The sequence below is a fragment of the Strigops habroptila genome, chromosome 5 (genome assembly GCF_004027225.2).
Source record: "Strigops habroptila isolate Jane chromosome 5, bStrHab1.2.pri, whole genome shotgun sequence".
Taxonomy (NCBI): domain Eukaryota; kingdom Metazoa; phylum Chordata; class Aves; order Psittaciformes; family Psittacidae; genus Strigops; species Strigops habroptila.
This window is the reverse complement of record NC_044281.2, coordinates 2,532,167-2,550,155: the sequence shown is the minus strand read 5'-3', so window position 1 is coordinate 2,550,155 and position 17,989 is coordinate 2,532,167. Positions and strand designations below refer to the sequence as shown.

The following is a 17,989-nucleotide window of genomic DNA, read 5'->3' as shown; positions in this document are numbered from 1 at the left end:
AAGCTGTAGTTCTCTATCCATTGCCTACAATACCCAAATAGCCCTAATGCTTGCCGAATTTGCCTCTTAGTGACAGGCATAGGTAATTCCAGAATTCCTTTAATGCGCTCTGGATCCAATATCTTCTTGCCGTTAAACAAATAATGCCCCAAATATTTCACTTTTTCCTCCACAAATTGTAACTTTTCTTGTGATACCCGTAGTCCCTTTTGTGCAAGAAAGTTTAGGAGTCGAATGCTTTCTTTTCTTACATCCTCCTTATTATTCCCTGCTATGAGCAGATCATCTACATACTGTAACAGCACGTTTCCCGTTTGTACCTGGTATTCTTTTAAGAGCTCTTCCAGGGCCTGTCCAAACAGATTAGGGGACTCAGTGAACCCTTGGGGAAGCACAGTCCATCTCAATTGCTGTCTACGGCCTGTCTCTATGTCTTCCCATTCAAAGGCAAAATAATCACGGCATTCTTCTGCCAGTGGACAGGCCCAAAAGGCATCCTTTAAATCAGCCACACTATACCAGGAGTTATGGGGTCCTAGCTTGCTTAGCAGTGTGTATGGATTTGCTACTACAGGGAACCGGGTGATAGTTCTTTTGTTTATTTCCCTTAAATCATGTACGAGTCGATATTTCCCATTTGGTTTCTTTACAGGCAGAATGGGGGTGTTAAAGGGTGACATACAAGGCTCTAAGATTCCTTGTGCTAACAATCGATCAATTTCTGGTTTTAATCCCCTCCGTCCTTCTAGGGATATGGGATATTGCCTTACCCTCACAGGTATGTGGGGTTCGGAAAGTTGGATTTTAATCGGTGGGATTTTCAGTCTACTAATTGTGTCCGGAGAGTACCAGACATCGGGGTTAATTTGTTTTTGATCATCCACGGTCAAAGGATAAGCAGACACTGTTAGCTCTTGATTTTTCACTTTAATTTCTAATTGCAATTCAACAATTAAATCTCGTCCTAACAGATTAAATTCTGCTTCAGGGACGAGCAAGAGTTCACCCATTCCAAATTTATTTTCAGTTTCGAATACCACATTTTTGATTTTGCTTACTTTAAAGGGTTCTCCTTTTGCCCCAATTACTTGTACTTTTTCAGGGGAAACTTTACATCCCTCAGGTATTTGCTTAATAGTTGATTTCTCAGCCCCAGTGTCTACTAAAAAGGTGAACTCTTGTTTATGGGGACCTATTTTTAATTTTATCAAGGGCTCATGATGACTCCGGTCCCCTAAGATATAGAGCCCCTGACTCTCCTATTCCGTTTTCAATATTTCCTCATCCCTGATCCTTTCTCTGCAATTCTTCTTTATATGTCCCTTCTTTCCACAGTAAAAACAACATCTCTGCTCCTTCTTTACTATTACGTTCCCTTGTTTCGTTCCAGCAGATCTGTGTTCACCAGTTCGTCCTTTGCGATCCTCTCTGACCGCTGCTACCATCATTTTTACTTGTCGCTTGCTGCTCTCTTCTTCCCGCCTTACGTAGACTTTCTGAGCTTCCCTCAATAATTCATCCAACCCTCCATTCTGCCAGTCTTCTAACTTTTCAATCTTCTTTCTGATATCTTCCCATGATTTTGCCACAAACTGAGTTTTGAGGAGCGCTTGCCCTAAAGGGTCGTCTGGATTTACCCCAGAGTACAGCTGAAGGGCTTTCCTCAGTCGTTCCAGCCACTCAGTAGGGCTTTCATCTTTCTTTTGCATTTCATTAAATGCTTTATTGATATTCTGGCCACGGGGTACTGCTTCTCTAATTCCCTGAATTACTATAGTTCTCAGGTCCTGCATATGAGTTCTATGCACGGGATCCTGATTATCCCAATTAGGTCTTTGAAGTGGCCATTTAATATCTGCTTGGGGTCCCTGGGCATGTTGAGCATCCCATAGTCTCATTCCTGCTCATCTAATCATATCTCTTTCCTCGGTAGTAAATAATTGACCAAGGATAGATTGCATCTCATCCCAAGTATAAAGGTTTGGTCCCAAAAATTGATTTAATCTTTCTGCCACTCCCAGTGGGTCCTCAATTAAGTTTCCCATCTCGGTTCTTTTAAAATCTCGTAGGTCAGCCGAGTTTAGGGGTACGGAAATATATCCGATCACAGGTTGAGGTCCCCCCATGGGTATTTCCCTTAGGGGGTACATCTGAGCTGCCCCTTTTTGACTTCTAGTTACGCGTCTAGGAAGAGGGGGAGACCCTTGTTCCGACTCTGGTGGGGGAGTGGGCGCTCTGGGGACTTCTGCGGGAGCAGGAGGAGGAATGTAAGGAGGGGGGGTTAGAAGGGTTTCATCTAACTCTTCCTTCTTTTGTTTAGTTTTTATTTCATTCAGCGGGTAGAGTCTAGCTCCCAGTCTTTCTAGCCACACTTCCGCATATTGATTCTCCTCCGGGTTAAGAGGTTTTTTATTATTAACCCAGAGGTTTAATTGCTGTCTTACCCAATCTTCTGACCCATAGACTGGCCAAAAGACATTTTTAGAAATCTTCTTCCCTCCCCATATCTTAGTACAATATTCTATCATTTTTTGCTTATCTTTCCCTAGGGTTCCAGGGAAATATCTCCAATTGTCTAAGATATATGCCAGAGGGGTATTCTTAGGTACAGTGTGTACCCTCCCCATGGGAGTCGAAGGCTTGCTGCCCTTCGCCCCCATCTTCTGGATTATCCATAGACACACACTCACTCGCTCCCCTTGTTCCTGGCCCAGTCCCTCGCGGGAGGTGGGAAACGCAGTACTAAAGGGTCCACACTCGCTTGGTTCAGTATATCGAACCTCTCGTTCGTTATAATCCAGGAAACCCAATCCCGCCCGAACGGCAAACCCGCGAACAACTTCGCAATATACTTACGCGTCCTGCGTCTTCGTCCGGACTCCCGTGCACAGAATTTTATGGGATTTTACCGGTCTTTTTTTTTGCTCAATATCCTAGAATTTAGGTTCGTCGGTAAGGTTGGAGTGAGCTGTTGGTCGCGGGGCCGCGAAATGTCGCGGGGCGCCTCCCCGGAGGACCAAAGCCCACCGTTCCTTATCCGAGTCACGGCACCAGAAATTGTCATAAATTGAGACCAGAACGGATCATAATCCAATTAAAATTTTATTAATTATAGCAAGTAGAATATGAGCAAAAACAGCGCTGGACAACAGGGGAGTCTGCGCTCCGCCAACTGCCGTTCTGAGCAGTTCAAACAGTCCCTTTTTATACATCTTTACTTCCGTGTTCATGAAGTAGTGGAGGTACTCTGCGCATGCTTCAGTTGTTGTTAGGGGGTCGTTTTCTGCCTCCTGGTGGTCGTTGAGGCCGAAGTAAGAAGTCTTCCTCCTTTGTCCCATAGTTGACCCCTCATTCATATGTCCTTATATGGGGTTGTTTGTCCTGTTTCTGTCGGTTCCTGGAAGTCTGGCGGTTATCTCGCGATTGTGGTTATCTTATCTTACGCAAGCGGTGTCTGGTAGCTGTTTGCATAAGCGATTTCACATCTTTTGTTGCCTAACCTTTACATTGAGCTTAACATAAATCTTAATAAACAATATCCTAGTCCATAGTTTCTCACAATTAAATCTTAATAAACAATATCCTAGTCCATAGTTTCTCACATATCCATACTCTCCATTACAAGCAGGAAGAGGGTTTGGTGGTTGTTTTGATCTTGGTTTTAAACCACTGTAGGGGAACTTGGCAATGCCACTACGTCTGGTGGCCCCTTGGGGACGGGCACGACGGGCACGACGGGCACGACAGGATCTGGTGGCTCCCTATGGACAGTGACTCTCAGGGCACGGTGACCCCGGGACCGGGCGCTGAGACCCTCCCTTGCCGGGGGCCGGTCCTTCAGAGCCTCCCGCGTTGCGGGACCCTTCCCAACGCACCAGCAGCTCCCCCAGCGCTGAGGCGGCCACCCCTGACGGGCCCGCCCGGAAGCGCCATTTTCCCTCCGGAGGCGCTTCGCGCTGCGCAGCCGGAAGAGGCGGGAATTGGGTCGAGCGCTTCCGCGATGGCGGCGGCGCCGCTGCGAGTGTGAGTGCGGCGGGACGGGACGGGACGGGATGGGCTGGAGCGGGACGGGGCGGGAGGAGGCCGCTGAGGCGCGGCGGGGCCGGGCCGTGCTGTGGCGGCCGCTGACGCGCCGTGTCCCGCAGGCTGGCGTGTGGCGATGTGGAGGGGCGGCTGGAGGCTCTCTTCGGACGGGTCCGGGCCATCCAGAGCAAGAGCGGCCCCTTCGACGTAAGGCTCTGCGGCGGGCGAGGGGCGCGGGGTGCCCGGCGGGGAACCGTGTGGGGGTCCCGCATCCGCCCTGCGGATGAGCGGCGGCTTTGAGGTGGTTCGGGCCAGGACCCTGCTCGGGTGACGCGGGGTGGGTTTGACACGGGCTGGGGCGGGTGTTGGTGTCCGGAGCCGCGCTCCTCCTTTTCTGTCCACCCCAAATCATTCCATGATTCCATGTTCTGGGGGGACTTCAGACCCTAATCCCACAGGGCACGGTTCTTGCCATCAGCACCGCCGTACACAGCTGGGAATTAAAGTATTCTCCCTTGTGCTGTCACTACATGCCCATTACATTTGGTGGCCCCTTGGGGACGGTGGCCCATGGGCTCAGCATTCCCCAGGATCTGGTGGCTCCCTGCGGATGGTGACCCCTGAGGGCATGGTGGTCCCTGCCTACGGCGGCTCCTGGGCACGGTGACCCAGGGACCAGGTGCTGAGACCCTTCCTTGTCAGGGGCTGGTCCTCCAGATCTTCTCCCATTGTTCGATCCTTCCCTTTCTGGCAGTGGAAGGGGCTCAGCACACCCTCAGCCCTCCTTGTCAGGCACCGAGGAGCTGTGATCTGTGGGCAGAAGGGTGTGGAAGAGCGGCTGTCCCACTGTTCATGTTGCTGTTACGGGTTTAATACTCTGTGCAGTTAAGTGTGGAGGAACCTCTTTACCACACCAAGCAAAACGCTGCTCGGGTGATGCAGGGCACAGTGTTCTGACAACACAGCACGCCAGCGGAAATGTTGCATGTGTCGTGTCTTTGGTCAAATGGCAACTCTCGATTTATCTGATGTTTTTAGATGCTTTTGTGTGTTGGGAATTTTTTTGGCTCTACTTCCGAGGCGGAATGGGCAGAGTATTGCACAGGCGCCAAGAAAGGTAAGGAAGGCTCCTCGCTCCGGGTGCTGGTGATGGCACTGCTTTGTGACCCACTTCGCTGTCTCATCTCAGTGTGCTTTTGAAGTCAGAACTTGCAGTTAAACATGTCATGTTAAAGCAGTGCTGTTCTTCCCCTCCCTGCACTCAGTCCCAAGGAGAAAAGGGGAAAGCAGAGGTGCTGGTGGTGTGAGTGTCTCTGTTCTTCAGCCACGGAGATCACAAGACTTTCCAAAGGAGCAGGGTTTGTCCATTCCTCCTCAGTTCCCACAGCCCTTCTGTTAGAGATGTTTTCATGGCCATGAATATGAAAGGTCCTGTGTGGAGTTCTCTGCCTCTTCCCACACCCCTTTTGTAAGGAAGATGCTACCTCATGAGCATTTGTAGTATTCCTCTCTCCTCTTCAGTGCTACTCTGGCTCTTGCTGCTGGCATGAGGCAAACCAGTAAGGAGCTGGGACTCCTGCTTTCCACTTCCTCTCTGCTGCTGCATCCCTCCCCAGTTATCCCCTGCTTGTCTGTGTGAGCCATCTGCATAAAGATTGTCCTGTTTGCTGCGTACCATGGCAGGGTGTACTGCCTTGTGTTCCTGTTGCTATGAGAATATGAGGAGAATTGTTACTGCTTTAAACTTCGCTCCCTGAGGAAGCTCCCCAGTGCACACGGGGAGAAGAGTGAGTGTTAACAGCAAAGGCTTCCCTGGACCGATGCATTTTCCTCATCTTGAATTGTCTTTACCCTTTGAACTGTTGAAATCATCTGTAGCTTATAACCTCACCTATATACATGTAGGTAGAAGCAAGGTTCATGTCACTTCATTTTGGTTTTAAGCCATTCAGAAAGTTTTCAAGCTCTGCTCTGCAGTCGTATCTTCTAACTTTGGGAGCTGAAATTTCAAGCAACAGCCTACCAACAGCTATAGCAGAGCTGCTGTGTTGCTCCTCCCTTCTGAAATAGGGAACTGTTGCTGGTTTTTATTCAGTGAAAAACTTAGGACCTGCTGACCAGGAGAGCTGTTGACCAGCTTACTGGTGTACTGGTGTGCCAGGAAATCTACAGGAGGTGCCTCTGACATCAGCTGTTGTTTTTTCTAACTTTTAAAATCTTTAAAAGATTTGACTTGTGTTGTTTGGAGAAATTAAAGCCATAGAGAAATTAAACCTGGTACTTTCCATTACTTTTTTTCTGTTGTTAGTTCTATCCACCAGGTGTAGGTGAAGTCATGCAGCAAGTTTTTCTACCAAGTGAATCAAAGAGCTGATGAACTTGGAGTTTTCTCCTAAAACATCAATGGTTTGCAATTTTTTGATGTCCATATGAGTTTAGATCAGCTTGAACTGACTCACAGGTGTCTCTGTGCTCTGGTATTTACTTAGCATTGCCCTAGGGAAGACCTATGTTTTCAGGCCTATGGATCATTTTGGACTTGACCTTGTTGTGTAGGCAGCGAAGCGAGTTGTAGTTAGAGGTTATTATCTTCTGGTGCTATATGCATCTGTGCAAAGAGCAGGCTTAGGGACTTACTGTGAAGGAATGTTTCTTGTTCTGTACTTATTGCTGCTTGGCACGCTGCAGAGGAGCGGTGTTGGGGTCCGAATGGATGGGACCTGCTGGGATTCCTATTAAACGTGGACTGAACTTGTGCTAACTGAGTGCATGTGGTTTTCTTCCTCAGCTCCAATTCCAACCTATGTGCTTGGTGCTAACGACCAGGAGACTGTGAGCTATTTCCCAGATGTCAGTGGCTGTGAACTAGCTGAGAACATCACTTATTTAGGTAAGGCTGCGAGTGCTTTGTGATAAGGGGTGTGCATTTACCTGGAGGCGTTTTCCTGAATGTTTTTTGATCTTCCCACTTCAAAGTTCCTTCCTTTTTCTGGGAATTTTAAGGTGACATTTCACATTCTGGGATTCAGACTGGAGTTGAACTCTGTGTTGAAAGGCTGATACAATCTGCTATGTATAATGTGAAAGAGAACCCTGCTTTTCTCTTGTTTTCTAACACTGAACTTGCTAACCAAAAGGAATAGTGTTTGAAAGAGCCTGTTCTTTGGGAATATCTGACTCCCATAATGTGTGTGTCTTTGAATGGAGAAGGTTTCCTACTTGAAGTATGATTTTGCTATGCTCTGAGGCTGTACTGGAGTAGCAAAGGTAAGAAGTGTCAACTTTAAAGGCAATGAAACTGTAGGAAAGCTAAAAGGAGAACCTTGTTCCTTTCTACAGTGCCACCTGACAGAAAGTGTAATGAGTAAAGACATTTGCAATTGACTTTTTTAACTCAGCTTTTGATATGGATTCATTTTTGGGAAGCAAGATAGCAATGAGGAGAGAAGACTGGGGGTTGTCTGAACAGCTGCTTCTCTGTAGGCAGGGTTGGGTTTGAGCCATTGTGCTAAAACCTATCTTTACTGTAGTTTCAAGAATCCCAGACTGGTTTGGGCTGGAAGGGACCTTCAAGCTCATCCAGTTCCAACCCCTGCCATGGGCAGGGACACCTTCCACTAGATCAGGTTGCTCCAAGCCCCTGTGTCCAACCTGGCCTTGAACACTGCCAGGGATGGGGCAGCCACAGCTTCTGTGGGCACCCTGTGGCAGCGCCTCAGCACCCTCACAGGGAAGAACTTCTGCCTTATATCCAACCTGAACTTCCCCTGTTTAAGTTTGGACCAATCACCCCTTTGTCCTATCGCTACAGTCCCTGATGCAGAGTCTCTCTCCAGCATCCTTGTAGCCCCCTTCAGATACTGGAAGCTGCTCTGAGGTCTCCACGCAGCTTCTCTTCTCCAGGCTGAACAGCCTGAACTTTCTCAACCTGTCTTCATACGGGAGGTGCTCCAGCCCCTGCTCATTCTCGTGGCCTCCTCTGGACTTGCTCCAACAGCTCCATGTCCTTCTTATGTTGAGGACACCAGAGCTGCACACAGTGCTGCAAGTGGGGTCTCGTGAGTTTATGGGCACAGAAAATGAGCTGTCTGTAAAGAAAGTCCCAGTAGAAGTAAAGCAGGACTGCTGAATTTGGTCCTCTGCCTGTCTTGTGACTAAGAGATTACTTGCAGTGTCTGCATCTGGGTGTCCCTGCCCATGGCAGGGGGTTGGAACTAGGCGATCTTAAGGTGCTTTCCAGCCCTAACTATTCTGTGATCTGAAGTTCATGTTTGTGTATTCGTGCAGGTCGCCGAGGTCTTTACAGTGGTACTTCTGGCCTGCAGATCGCATACCTGAGTGGCACTGAGTCCCAGCATGAGCCAGCTCCTGCCTACAGTTTTAGTGCAAAGGACGTGGCAGAACTGAAAACATCTTTGTTGTCAACACCAAACTTCAAAGGTGTGGATATATTGCTGACATCCCCCTGGCCCAGAGATGTGGGGACTTTTGCCAACAGTGCAGTAAGTGTTCTGGTTTCTGGTGGAATGGGTTTCCAGATGGATTTAACAAAGGCTTGTCTTTCTGCTTGCTGTGGTAATTCGGGCTGTTGGACCATCTCTGAGCAGATATTCTGGTTCTTCAGTGGAGGAGAACCAATGGGGAGGGCGATTTGTGAAACTTCAGAGTATTTTATCTATTCTGCCCGAAAAATCAGTTAGTAGCTTTCATCTGATCACACTTATTGTTCTGAATTCATTTAGTTGCAGGTGCTGCAGAATGCTGCTGCTAGTCATGCAGTGGAATGCTGTGCCCCGAGCATCTTCAATACCACGTGACATTAAGTCATTCTTTTTTTTCCCCCTGCTTCAAAACTTTTCAAGCATTTTGGTATTTATTTCCATAAGTATCAGTCAGCTGTACTAAACGGTCTGGTTCTTTGTCTGGATTTTGAGGATGTTGTTTCATTTGTGTCCAGTTTTCTGTTGTTACTGTTCCTCAGTGGAATTGATTTTCTAGTCCTACGTTCAGGCGATCTGAAACCTTCCTGGAGAACAAGGCTGCATACCATGGCAAAAGTACCCTTTTTGCTTCCTCCCGGTGTCTTCTGACATCCAAAAAAAGAGATGATCCTCAGTCTAAAAGTATAAAGAACCCTCCCTCATCTCTCCTTGCCAAAGGAACCAACCCCACTCGGGAGTTGGAGAGAAACAAAATGGAGGGATGTTCTGGCTTAAAAAGAAACCTCTGGTCTCAAAATTCCGATGGGAAGTCTCTGTATTATCATTCCACACTTGGCTTTCTTTGGCATGATTTTTCTGAGAAGGTACTCACTTGAATTAACAGGGGGATATTAACAGTGATTGTATTCAAATATGCATCTTCTTGGAGTGTATATTTATCACCTGAGGGTTTCAGTAATAAGTCTTGGAGATTCCCTTGTGCACTGAGGCCCTGAAATCCCTCAAAGCAGGAAGTTTGAGGAATGAACAATTAGGCCTCTTGCCTTTTGTCACCTGAAGTTTCTCTTTCAGCAAAAGTCGTGTGATGGATGAGATAGAATGTGTGGATGGATGAGAATTGACTCACGGGAGAAGTCTGTGGGTTTCCTTTTCCTGAGATGCTTCATAGCTCTGGCTGTTTTCAGTGGGGCTGGAAGCCGCCATCCCTCAGTGCAGATACTGCTGGCTTCCCCTCTGCCATGCCCACTGCAAGGGCAGCAGGAGGAAGCAGAGAGAGGAAAACTGCTTTCTTGAGAACAGATAAGTGCCTGTCCTGCTGCTGTAATGCAGGGCTGTGACAGATGCCTGCCAGGTCAGAGTCTCATGCCCTCTGCTTTTACCAAAGATGACAAGGTATAACATGGGCTGTTCCTTAACTTCTCTCTTCTTTTGCCCTTTTCTTTCCTTACTTCACTTCTTAGTCTAAGGCTAAGACTTCTGATTCTAGGGGAAAAAACAGCACAAGACCTCAACCCAAGGAAATGGTTTGAAGTCTGCTCTTTGGTTGTGTTTTGTGTTTTGTTTTGCTCTGGCTTCTTCCTCTGATGGGAGTGGGATAAAATTTTGCTTCCTAAGGAAACCTCAGAGCTTTTGTACTTACTTGACTCATGCACTAAAGCTTTGTCGCTCTGGGCATGTGGTCAAAAGTTGTCTTAATAATTTTGACATCTGTTGGTGTTTGCCAAACTCACTCTGTGCTGTCCGGGCTTCACAAGACCAGGAGAAGGAAAATACAACCAACTTGGATTGATGAAATGAGTGGAGGCAAACCCTGACTGCACAGAGTGGGATAAACGAGTAGGCTCTGGTTGGTGGTAAGAGATCAAGCCCTTCTGACTTCATTTTCCTCTTCCAGGGAATGGTGACCACTATAGTCAGTCTCTACATTCCCAGCATACAGTTCTGTATAAAACTTCATTTTCACCACAATCTGACAGTTGTTTTTAAAATAAATCTTGGTTTGTGTTTTGTAGGGAGAAATAGATACCAAGAAATGTGGCTCCAAGTTAGTATCTGATCTAGCTGCAAGTCTCAAACCAAGGTACCACTTTGCTGCCCTGGAGAAGGCTTATTATGAAAGACTTCCTTACAGGTTTGTAGGACCATGTGAAATCTCACTTCTTGTCTAATAAGAGTTCAAGCTTTAAAGAAAACAGGAGGACAACTTTAGAAAAACTTTATGAAGTCATCTAGCCCCAGCACAGGGTCAAGATTGTTTCTCAGATGCATCTTATTAGTTTAATTCCTGCTGCCTCAAACTGTGCTACTGCTGGCAGTCCAAGTACATTGCTGTGAATGTGATGTCAGGTTCGTTGCCCTTAGTCACATTTAAACAGTGTTCTGCCTAATGCAGGGGTGTGTCTCTGAAAATGTGTCATAGAAAGGCTGTTGTGTGGTGAAAAGACTGGTGTCAGAATTCTGTATGTAAAATGTGACTAGTGACATAAGGCAGGTGTCAGAACAACTTACAAATAAAACTAAAGCTGTTGTGTTGATGTTGGCTAAGATTACTATCCTTTCCACAGGAAACACTTTAAAGGTGTAGCTGTTCTCAGACTAGTGAATTGTCCTCTCACCTCTGTATTGCACTGCAGTGAGATGTCATTTTGATCTATGTAGCTGTTTGCTGTTAGGTCTCATGAGTCTTTCCTCCAGCCCCCTTATTTTTTGCCAAAGACCCTATATGGCTAACATGGTGTCTGAATAAATTCATGGAGGGCACGTGGTTTGCCCACTGTCCTTTTCCATATTGTATATGCCAGTAGAGTCATGTTTTGCTTCCTTACAGAAACCACACAGTGTTGCAGGAGACCCCGCAGCATGTGAGCAGGTTCATTGCACTTGCTGAAGTTGGCAATACAAGCAAGAAAAAGGTACTGACACTCTTGAATCTTTCTTCTTTTCTTAAGTACAAGAAGGCAGTAAGCCCAGCTTTGGCTAGCTAGAGGACAGAGTTGATCACTTCAAAGCTTGACTGAACTGGAAGGATCAGTCTCACTTGAGTAACAGATACCAGTTGCCCGTTATGTCAGAGGGTGAGATGTGTTCTAAGGCACTGTTGTTCTTCTCTGCCTGGTCAAATGGCATGTAACTGTGAAGACAGCTGCAGAGGAAACTGGTTAGAAAGCTGCTGTTTCTTCCTTTTCCCCAGCTGCTTTACATGGAAGGCAGTGAAATTCCAAAGGAGCCCTTACAAATCACTGAAAATAACTAACTTCTGGGATAGGAAGGGGTTGGTTTTTTGTGGGGTGTTTTTTTAACCTGTTTCTTCTCTACCCTTAACAAAGTCACAGAATTTTGGTATAAAAGAACATGTTGCTAGTGGTTAAGAAGGCGTAGAAACCAGGCCTGGTAACAAAAAAGATCCAGGAATTCTGCATAGAAGGCCTGGAGACAGGCAAGGATCAAGGTTGTTTCTTTTTCAAGTAGGATACACTGCTGCTCTTCAAAAAGATCTTCCTTAAAGTGAAAGAAGTGAGCTACTTTGAAGCACTCCATAAACTCTTGGTTGCCCTGGGTGGGAGACTAGCACAGGGAGTGTGTTTTTCATGTCCTGCCTTAGCTTTAACACCAGTTTGCTGAGTTCTTGCAGTTCTAAGTTGTGTGTTACTGTTTCAGGGTGGCTGTTTACAGGTGACCTCTTCAGAGTTGCAGTCATGGCAAAAGCTTCTTGCATCTGAGCCATCTGTTTTTGTTTTAGTATCTCTATGCCTTCAGCATTGTGCCAATGAGCTTGATGGACCCTGCAGAGCTAGTGAAACAGCCACAGGACACCACTGAAAATCCATACCGAAAATCACAGAAGGAGGCACAGAAGAGCAAAGCATTCCTGTGTGCAGAGGTACTGCTGCATTATCCTTCACGTGTTTCTCTGTGTTCAGGGAGCTTAGAACAGCATTTGGCTTTAACTTGGGAATAGTTCTGTCCAAAACACTAAAGGATTCTGTGTAAACAATTTGCATCAACCCAATTGCATAGATGCAGTGCTTAGGAGTTTGTTACAGTATGTCCTTTCTTAAGCCAACCGTATCTTGGGCTGCATCCAAAGGAGCGTGGCCAGCAGGTCAAGGGAGGTGATTCTGCCCTTCTGCTATGCTCTGGTGAGACCCCGCTTGCAGTTCTGCATCCAACTCTGGAGTCCTCAGGCATGGACCTGTTGGAGAGGGTCCAGAGAAGGGCCACAGAAGTGACCAGAGGGATGGAGCACCTCTCCTATGAGGAAAGAGAGTTGGGGTTGTTCAGCCTGGAGAAGGCTCCAGGGAGACCTTATTATCATAGAATAGTTAGAGTTGGAAAGGACCTTAAGATCATCTAGTTCCAACCCCCTGCCATGGGCAGGGAGACCTCACACTAGACCATGTCACCCAAGGCTCTGTCCAACCTGGCCTTGAACACTGCCGGGGTGGAGCATTTATCACTTCTTTGGGCAACATGTGTCAGTGCCTCAGCACCCTCACAGAGAAGAACTTCCTTATACCTAACCTGAACCTCTCCTGGTTTATTTTGAATCCATTACCTCTTGTCCTATCACTACAGTCCCTGATGAAGAGTCCCTTGTGGCCTTTCAATACTTAAAGAGGGCTTATGAGAAAGATAGGGACAGACTTTTTAATAGGGCCTGTTGCAATAGATCAAGGGTTAATTGTTTTAAACGAAAGAGGGGAGAGTCAGACTAGATATATGGAAGAATTTTTTTTACAATGAGGGTGGTGAAACACTGGCACAGGTTGCCCAGAGGGGTGGTGGATGGCCCCATCCCTGGCAGTGTTCAAGGCCAGGTTGGATGGAGCTTGGAGCAACCTGGTCTAGTGGTGGGTGTCGCTGCTCATTATAGGAGAGGTTGGAACTAGATGGCCTTCAAAGGTTCCTTCAGACTCAAACCAGTCTATGATTCTAGTTGCAGGTCTGCATGGTGATGCTGTATTTAGATCTGCCTCCTTGTCAGGACTGTTCTCTATGGGCATCTCAGCACACATGGTCTTATTCTCATAAGCTTGTAGACTACAAAGTACTCCTTTCCAGTTGGCCCCCAGTTTTCTCCCTTAGATTGCTGGCTACTCAGGTGCTACTTCTTTTGATGTTGCATTTCCACTGTATCTCTCAATGTGGTGACCTAGGTGTTGAGTACAGTTGTTTTTGTTCAAGTGTCCTAAGTTACCAACTCCATGCTCCTTTAAATATCAATTGCTCCTCCTGAGGGCAGAAGAGTTCCTTCCTGGGGCCTGAACACTCAGCTGTTGGTGTCAGAAGATGTGAATTGCCAACTTGGTAATTTGATCATCAGGCAAGTGGATGTGTTCAGGTGTAGAGACTCAGGTTATTTCCCTGTGCAGAGCATGTTTTGCCCTCCAAGAATAGTGGGATACTCTGCTAATGCAGACATGCGAAGAGCTATGCCGACATATCTTAATGTAATGTAGATAAACTAAACTGGAAGATGATTGGTGTGGGGGGAAGTACTCAGCCTGAAGTTAAGCTGCTGTGTTATTGGGAAAGATAAATTCATTGATGCTTTTGCTGTTGATGCTTTTCAAAGGTAATTACACACCTCTTGAGGAAAAAGCAAATTCTTGTATGTACTGTGACTCTCTGTGATGCAGTTGTAATCTTGGCTTTGGTTTTCATTTTCTAAACAGGAAGAATCAGCTTGTCAGTTTTTCTTTGATTTGAACAAGCATCAGGGGAAGAAACGTCACTCAGATGGAAAAGAGGGAGGGAACTCCCAACCAAAGCAAGCCAAAAAACCCCGTAAGTATGCAGATTCTTTTACCAAAGCTCTTCCCTTGAGGCATTGGACCATCTCACTCTTCATTTATCCCAAGCTGTTGAACTGTGGATGTCAGCTTGCCAACGTGCTCTGTCACTATACTGGGTGCTGTGGGAATACAGAGGAATGAAGGCTTCCTTGTTTCCTACAAACCTGACAATCAGGAGGTGAAAGACAAGTCAAAAGCATAGTTTGAAAGCTAGTTGGATGTGTGGTGGTTGCAGTTGAGCTGATGCCATTTACCCTCTGAACCAGACTGGCCCCTGAACATGACAAAAGACGGTTTCACAAAGCAGCATGTTTCCTTTCAGAGGGACCACAAGAGACTGGTTCATGGTGCTTATGAGTTCTTGAAACACCACTTCAGTTGTTCTGTGCTGTGAGTTCACAAAGTATTAACGAACTAGGAAGGGAGGAAGCCCTTCTATTACCTCTGTATTTCTGTGCTGTAAATCTCATTAGAGTTTGTCTGACTTGAAGAAATCAAAATGAAATCTTCAGGAATCATGACTTCTCAGTGCCAGTGTTACTGCAAGCACAGATCTTTAGAAATGTTGGTCTCAGTTATAAAGAAATTTGGTCTTAAGACATAAATGCAGGTGTCAGCCCGCCTTCTGTTTCTCTGAAAGCTATGCCCACTGCCAGTGGGTAAGAAAACATTATTCAGAAATGCCCCTTGTAGGTAAGTCTGGTTGCCTTTGTTACATGGGACTAAGCTGTTGGTTTTTATTTATTAGATTTCCAAACCCTTTGCATGGTCTTTGCACATAACAGTTCACAGGCTAAATTACCTTATACTCCAGTGCAGTGCCATTGCTCTGTACATGCCTGCAGAGGCACGACTGGCTGTGATGGCAGTTTTGATGAAGGAATGTGTGTACTGCCACCACCTCCTTTCTTGCTGAGAATTCCCAGAGGCACCAGTTCTCTGATGAGATCTGCTTTGAGATGTCTTTCTGACATCTTCAGCACTTTATCAGCTGGGAAGGGTGGCTGGAAAATAACAGCTCCTCCAGATCTTGTTCCATTCCTTGTTCTGACAAATAAGTTCCTTGTGCTTTCTCTTTCCTTTCCCAATAAAGCACAGCCCTCGGGGCCCTGCTGGTTCTGCCTCGCCAGTCCAGAAGTTGAGAAGCACTTGGTTGTTAGTATTGGCACACATGTAAGTACCCAGAGCATGTTCTTTGCTACATAATGGCAGAAATGTGCTAAGAAATGGCAATAGAAAACATCAATTCCAATTTTAGTCTTTAAAAAAAAACCCCAAACAAATTTTATTTGCAGCTGACTCTTGATTTTATTTTCAGTTTCTTCACATCTCCCCTACAAAAGTCATAACTACATAAAGTCTTAAAAAAATCAAGCAGTTTTGCTCTGGCAGCAGAGCTGGATTACGGTGCAAGAACACTTTGCTGTTGCCAGCCCTCAGGTTTGCTTGTTACCATCTGGCAGAAGTTTTCCAGTGTGAACTCAGTGTAAACTGGGAGCTGCTTTGGCAGCAGGATGCACTGTCTGGAGTCATGCCAGTCCCTGGGATGATTGGTTCCAGTTTTGGTACATACAGATTGAACAGAAGACACGATAGCTTTAAAGTCAACATCTTGGAGAAGAATTCAATCATTGGTATATTCACTTTGCTTAAAGTTATTGCTCCTGTGTAGCATAATCCACTTCAAACTGCTACAGGTTTGGCCACAGGCTTACTTTAAGAGCTGTTAATAATTTTCAAGTGGATTTTCTTGTCGTAGTAAGAAATTGTAGCCACACTGGGGACGTTCACTCAGCTGCTTTCCTGCAGACAAGGCATTCTCTGGTATTAAGATGATGATATTTTTTTCTCTCTTTCTCATTCCTCTAGTAATTAATAAATTGCTTATACACAATCCCTAATAAGTGACATAGAGAGGAAGACTTTCCTGTTCCTGAGGCAAATTGCTAGGATGGGGGATACTCAGAATGCAGTCAGAGAGTAAATTTCCATAGCATGGTAAGTAAGTGTTGCTTGCAGTGAGTAACTGGTGTGTATTGTTTCACTCTAGTGCTATCTTGCCCTGGCCAAAGGTGGCTTATTACCTGATCACGTCTTGATTTTGCCTATTGGGCACTATCAGTCAGTGGTTGACTTGTCTTCAGAGGTGGTGGAAGAAGTGACCAAGTACAAGTCTGCCCTAAAGGAATTTTTCAGAAGCAAGGGAAAGAGATATGTCTTATTTGAAAGAAACTATAAGAGTCAGCATCTGCAGTTACAGGTATGATTTTAGTGTCACCCTAGGAGAATATAAACTTGCACTTACCTGCAAATGAATTGAAAGAGAAAGCTCACCTTCAAATTTCCCTCCTTATTCTATACCTTCCCAGAGTATGGAGAGAAGTCGTCCTACTGACAGATAGAGCCAGAGCAAAACTAAAACCAGTGTGCTGGTTCTGCCGCAGTCCTTTAGTTCTTGTTACAGCAGCACAATGTTGGTTGTGTTGAGTGGGTGAGGAAGAATTTTCCCTGCATGGAACCAATTAAAAAGCCCACGAGGTTTTCACATTAAGTGGCAAGACATTGCTCACACTGGTACATAAACTGTGGTGCTCACATTTGTAACTGAAATAGGCTGAAAATCTATAAAGATAAATGCAGAGCTCTGGTCACTGCCAGCCGGTACCAGCCCTTTAATTTGACTTTTCGTCCTTGTGTGTCAATCGTGTAGGGGTTTATTGTGGTGGTTTCTGTATTTGGCAGGTCTGTAACTGTGTCAGAGCGGCCTTAAACTACCACAGAGATGAGAAAGGAGAAGGCTGTGCTGAGAACTTTTCCAAGCTTTTAGTTTTCAGCTTCTTGTTCAACTCCTACAGAAAACACCTCATAAGTTTAAGCCTGTAGGGACAGGTCTCCCCTGTCTTGTTTGATGATGCTGAGCAGTACTGAGGAGCAAAGCTCCAGTGATGCAATGATTGCTTTCAGCAAGTGCTTTGTTTTGTCTTGCCTTCTTTTTATGGAAATGTTGTCCTCCTTCTCCAGGTGATTCCTGTCCCATTGGACCGCTGTACTGCCGAAGACATTAAGGAGTCCTTTATTGCACAGGCCCAGGAACAAAAGATTGAATTGTTAGAAATCCCAGAGCACTCGGATATCACGCAAGTATGAGACAAGGTTTCGCCTGTTACTTTACTTCTGCCCTGTCTAGTTGCTCTGAGAATACTGTGTGTGGCAGGGTTAAGCTGTTGATATGGAGATGTGTCAGACGTGTTCTGCTGCGGGTGACCTTCCTGTGAACAACAGATGTGTTCCCAATCTGAAAATTTTTCCAGCTGTGTGTAGGGCTTGCTAAATTCATAGACTTATGGAATGGTTTGCGTTGGAAAAGACCTTAAAGCTCATCCAGTTCCAACCCCCTGCCACGGGCAGGGACATGTTCCGCTAGAGCAGGTTGCTCCAAGCCCCTGTGTCCAACCTGGCCTTGAACACTGCCAGGGATGGGGCAGCCACAGCTTCTCTGGCACCCTGTGGCAGCGCCTCAGCACCCTCACAGGGAAGAACTTCTGCCTTATATCTAACCTGAACTTCCCCTGTTTCAGTTTAAACCCATCATCCCTTATCCTATCGATACAGTCCTTGATGAAGAGTCCCTCTCCAGCATCCAGAGAGGGATCTGGTGGTTGTGGTTACATGCCACAATTGCAGAGGGGGCAGCCCATGTGGCAGGGGTTTGGAACTGGGTGGTGAGTT

General features: G+C 46.1%; 1 protein-coding gene and 1 non-coding gene across 2 annotated transcripts in view; both read left to right on the top strand.

Annotated features, from left to right (window-relative positions):
• Positions 1 to 3,965: 3,965 nt before the first annotated feature.
• Positions 3,966 to 17,989, top strand: part of CWF19L1 (CWF19 like cell cycle control factor 1) — a 14,706-nt gene continuing 682 nt past the window's right edge. The window contains exons 1-12 of the mRNA XM_030488840.1: positions 3,966 to 4,023; positions 4,146 to 4,230; positions 5,062 to 5,140; positions 6,812 to 6,913; positions 8,311 to 8,525; positions 10,478 to 10,596; positions 11,293 to 11,377; positions 12,205 to 12,345; positions 14,141 to 14,252; positions 15,354 to 15,433; positions 16,311 to 16,520; positions 17,282 to 17,401. Coding sequence (XP_030344700.1) covers positions 4,001 to 4,023; positions 4,146 to 4,230; positions 5,062 to 5,140; positions 6,812 to 6,913; positions 8,311 to 8,525; positions 10,478 to 10,596; positions 11,293 to 11,377; positions 12,205 to 12,345; positions 14,141 to 14,252; positions 15,354 to 15,433; positions 16,311 to 16,520; positions 17,282 to 17,401 — 1,371 coding nt within the window. The 5' untranslated portion in view covers positions 3,966 to 4,000. The remainder of the gene's footprint in view (positions 4,024 to 4,145; positions 4,231 to 5,061; positions 5,141 to 6,811; positions 6,914 to 8,310; positions 8,526 to 10,477; positions 10,597 to 11,292; positions 11,378 to 12,204; positions 12,346 to 14,140; positions 14,253 to 15,353; positions 15,434 to 16,310; positions 16,521 to 17,281; positions 17,402 to 17,989) is intronic.
• Positions 16,976 to 17,117, top strand: LOC115609159. The gene has a single exon (XR_003991770.1). It is a non-coding gene; the product is annotated as a small nucleolar RNA SNORA12 (small nucleolar RNA).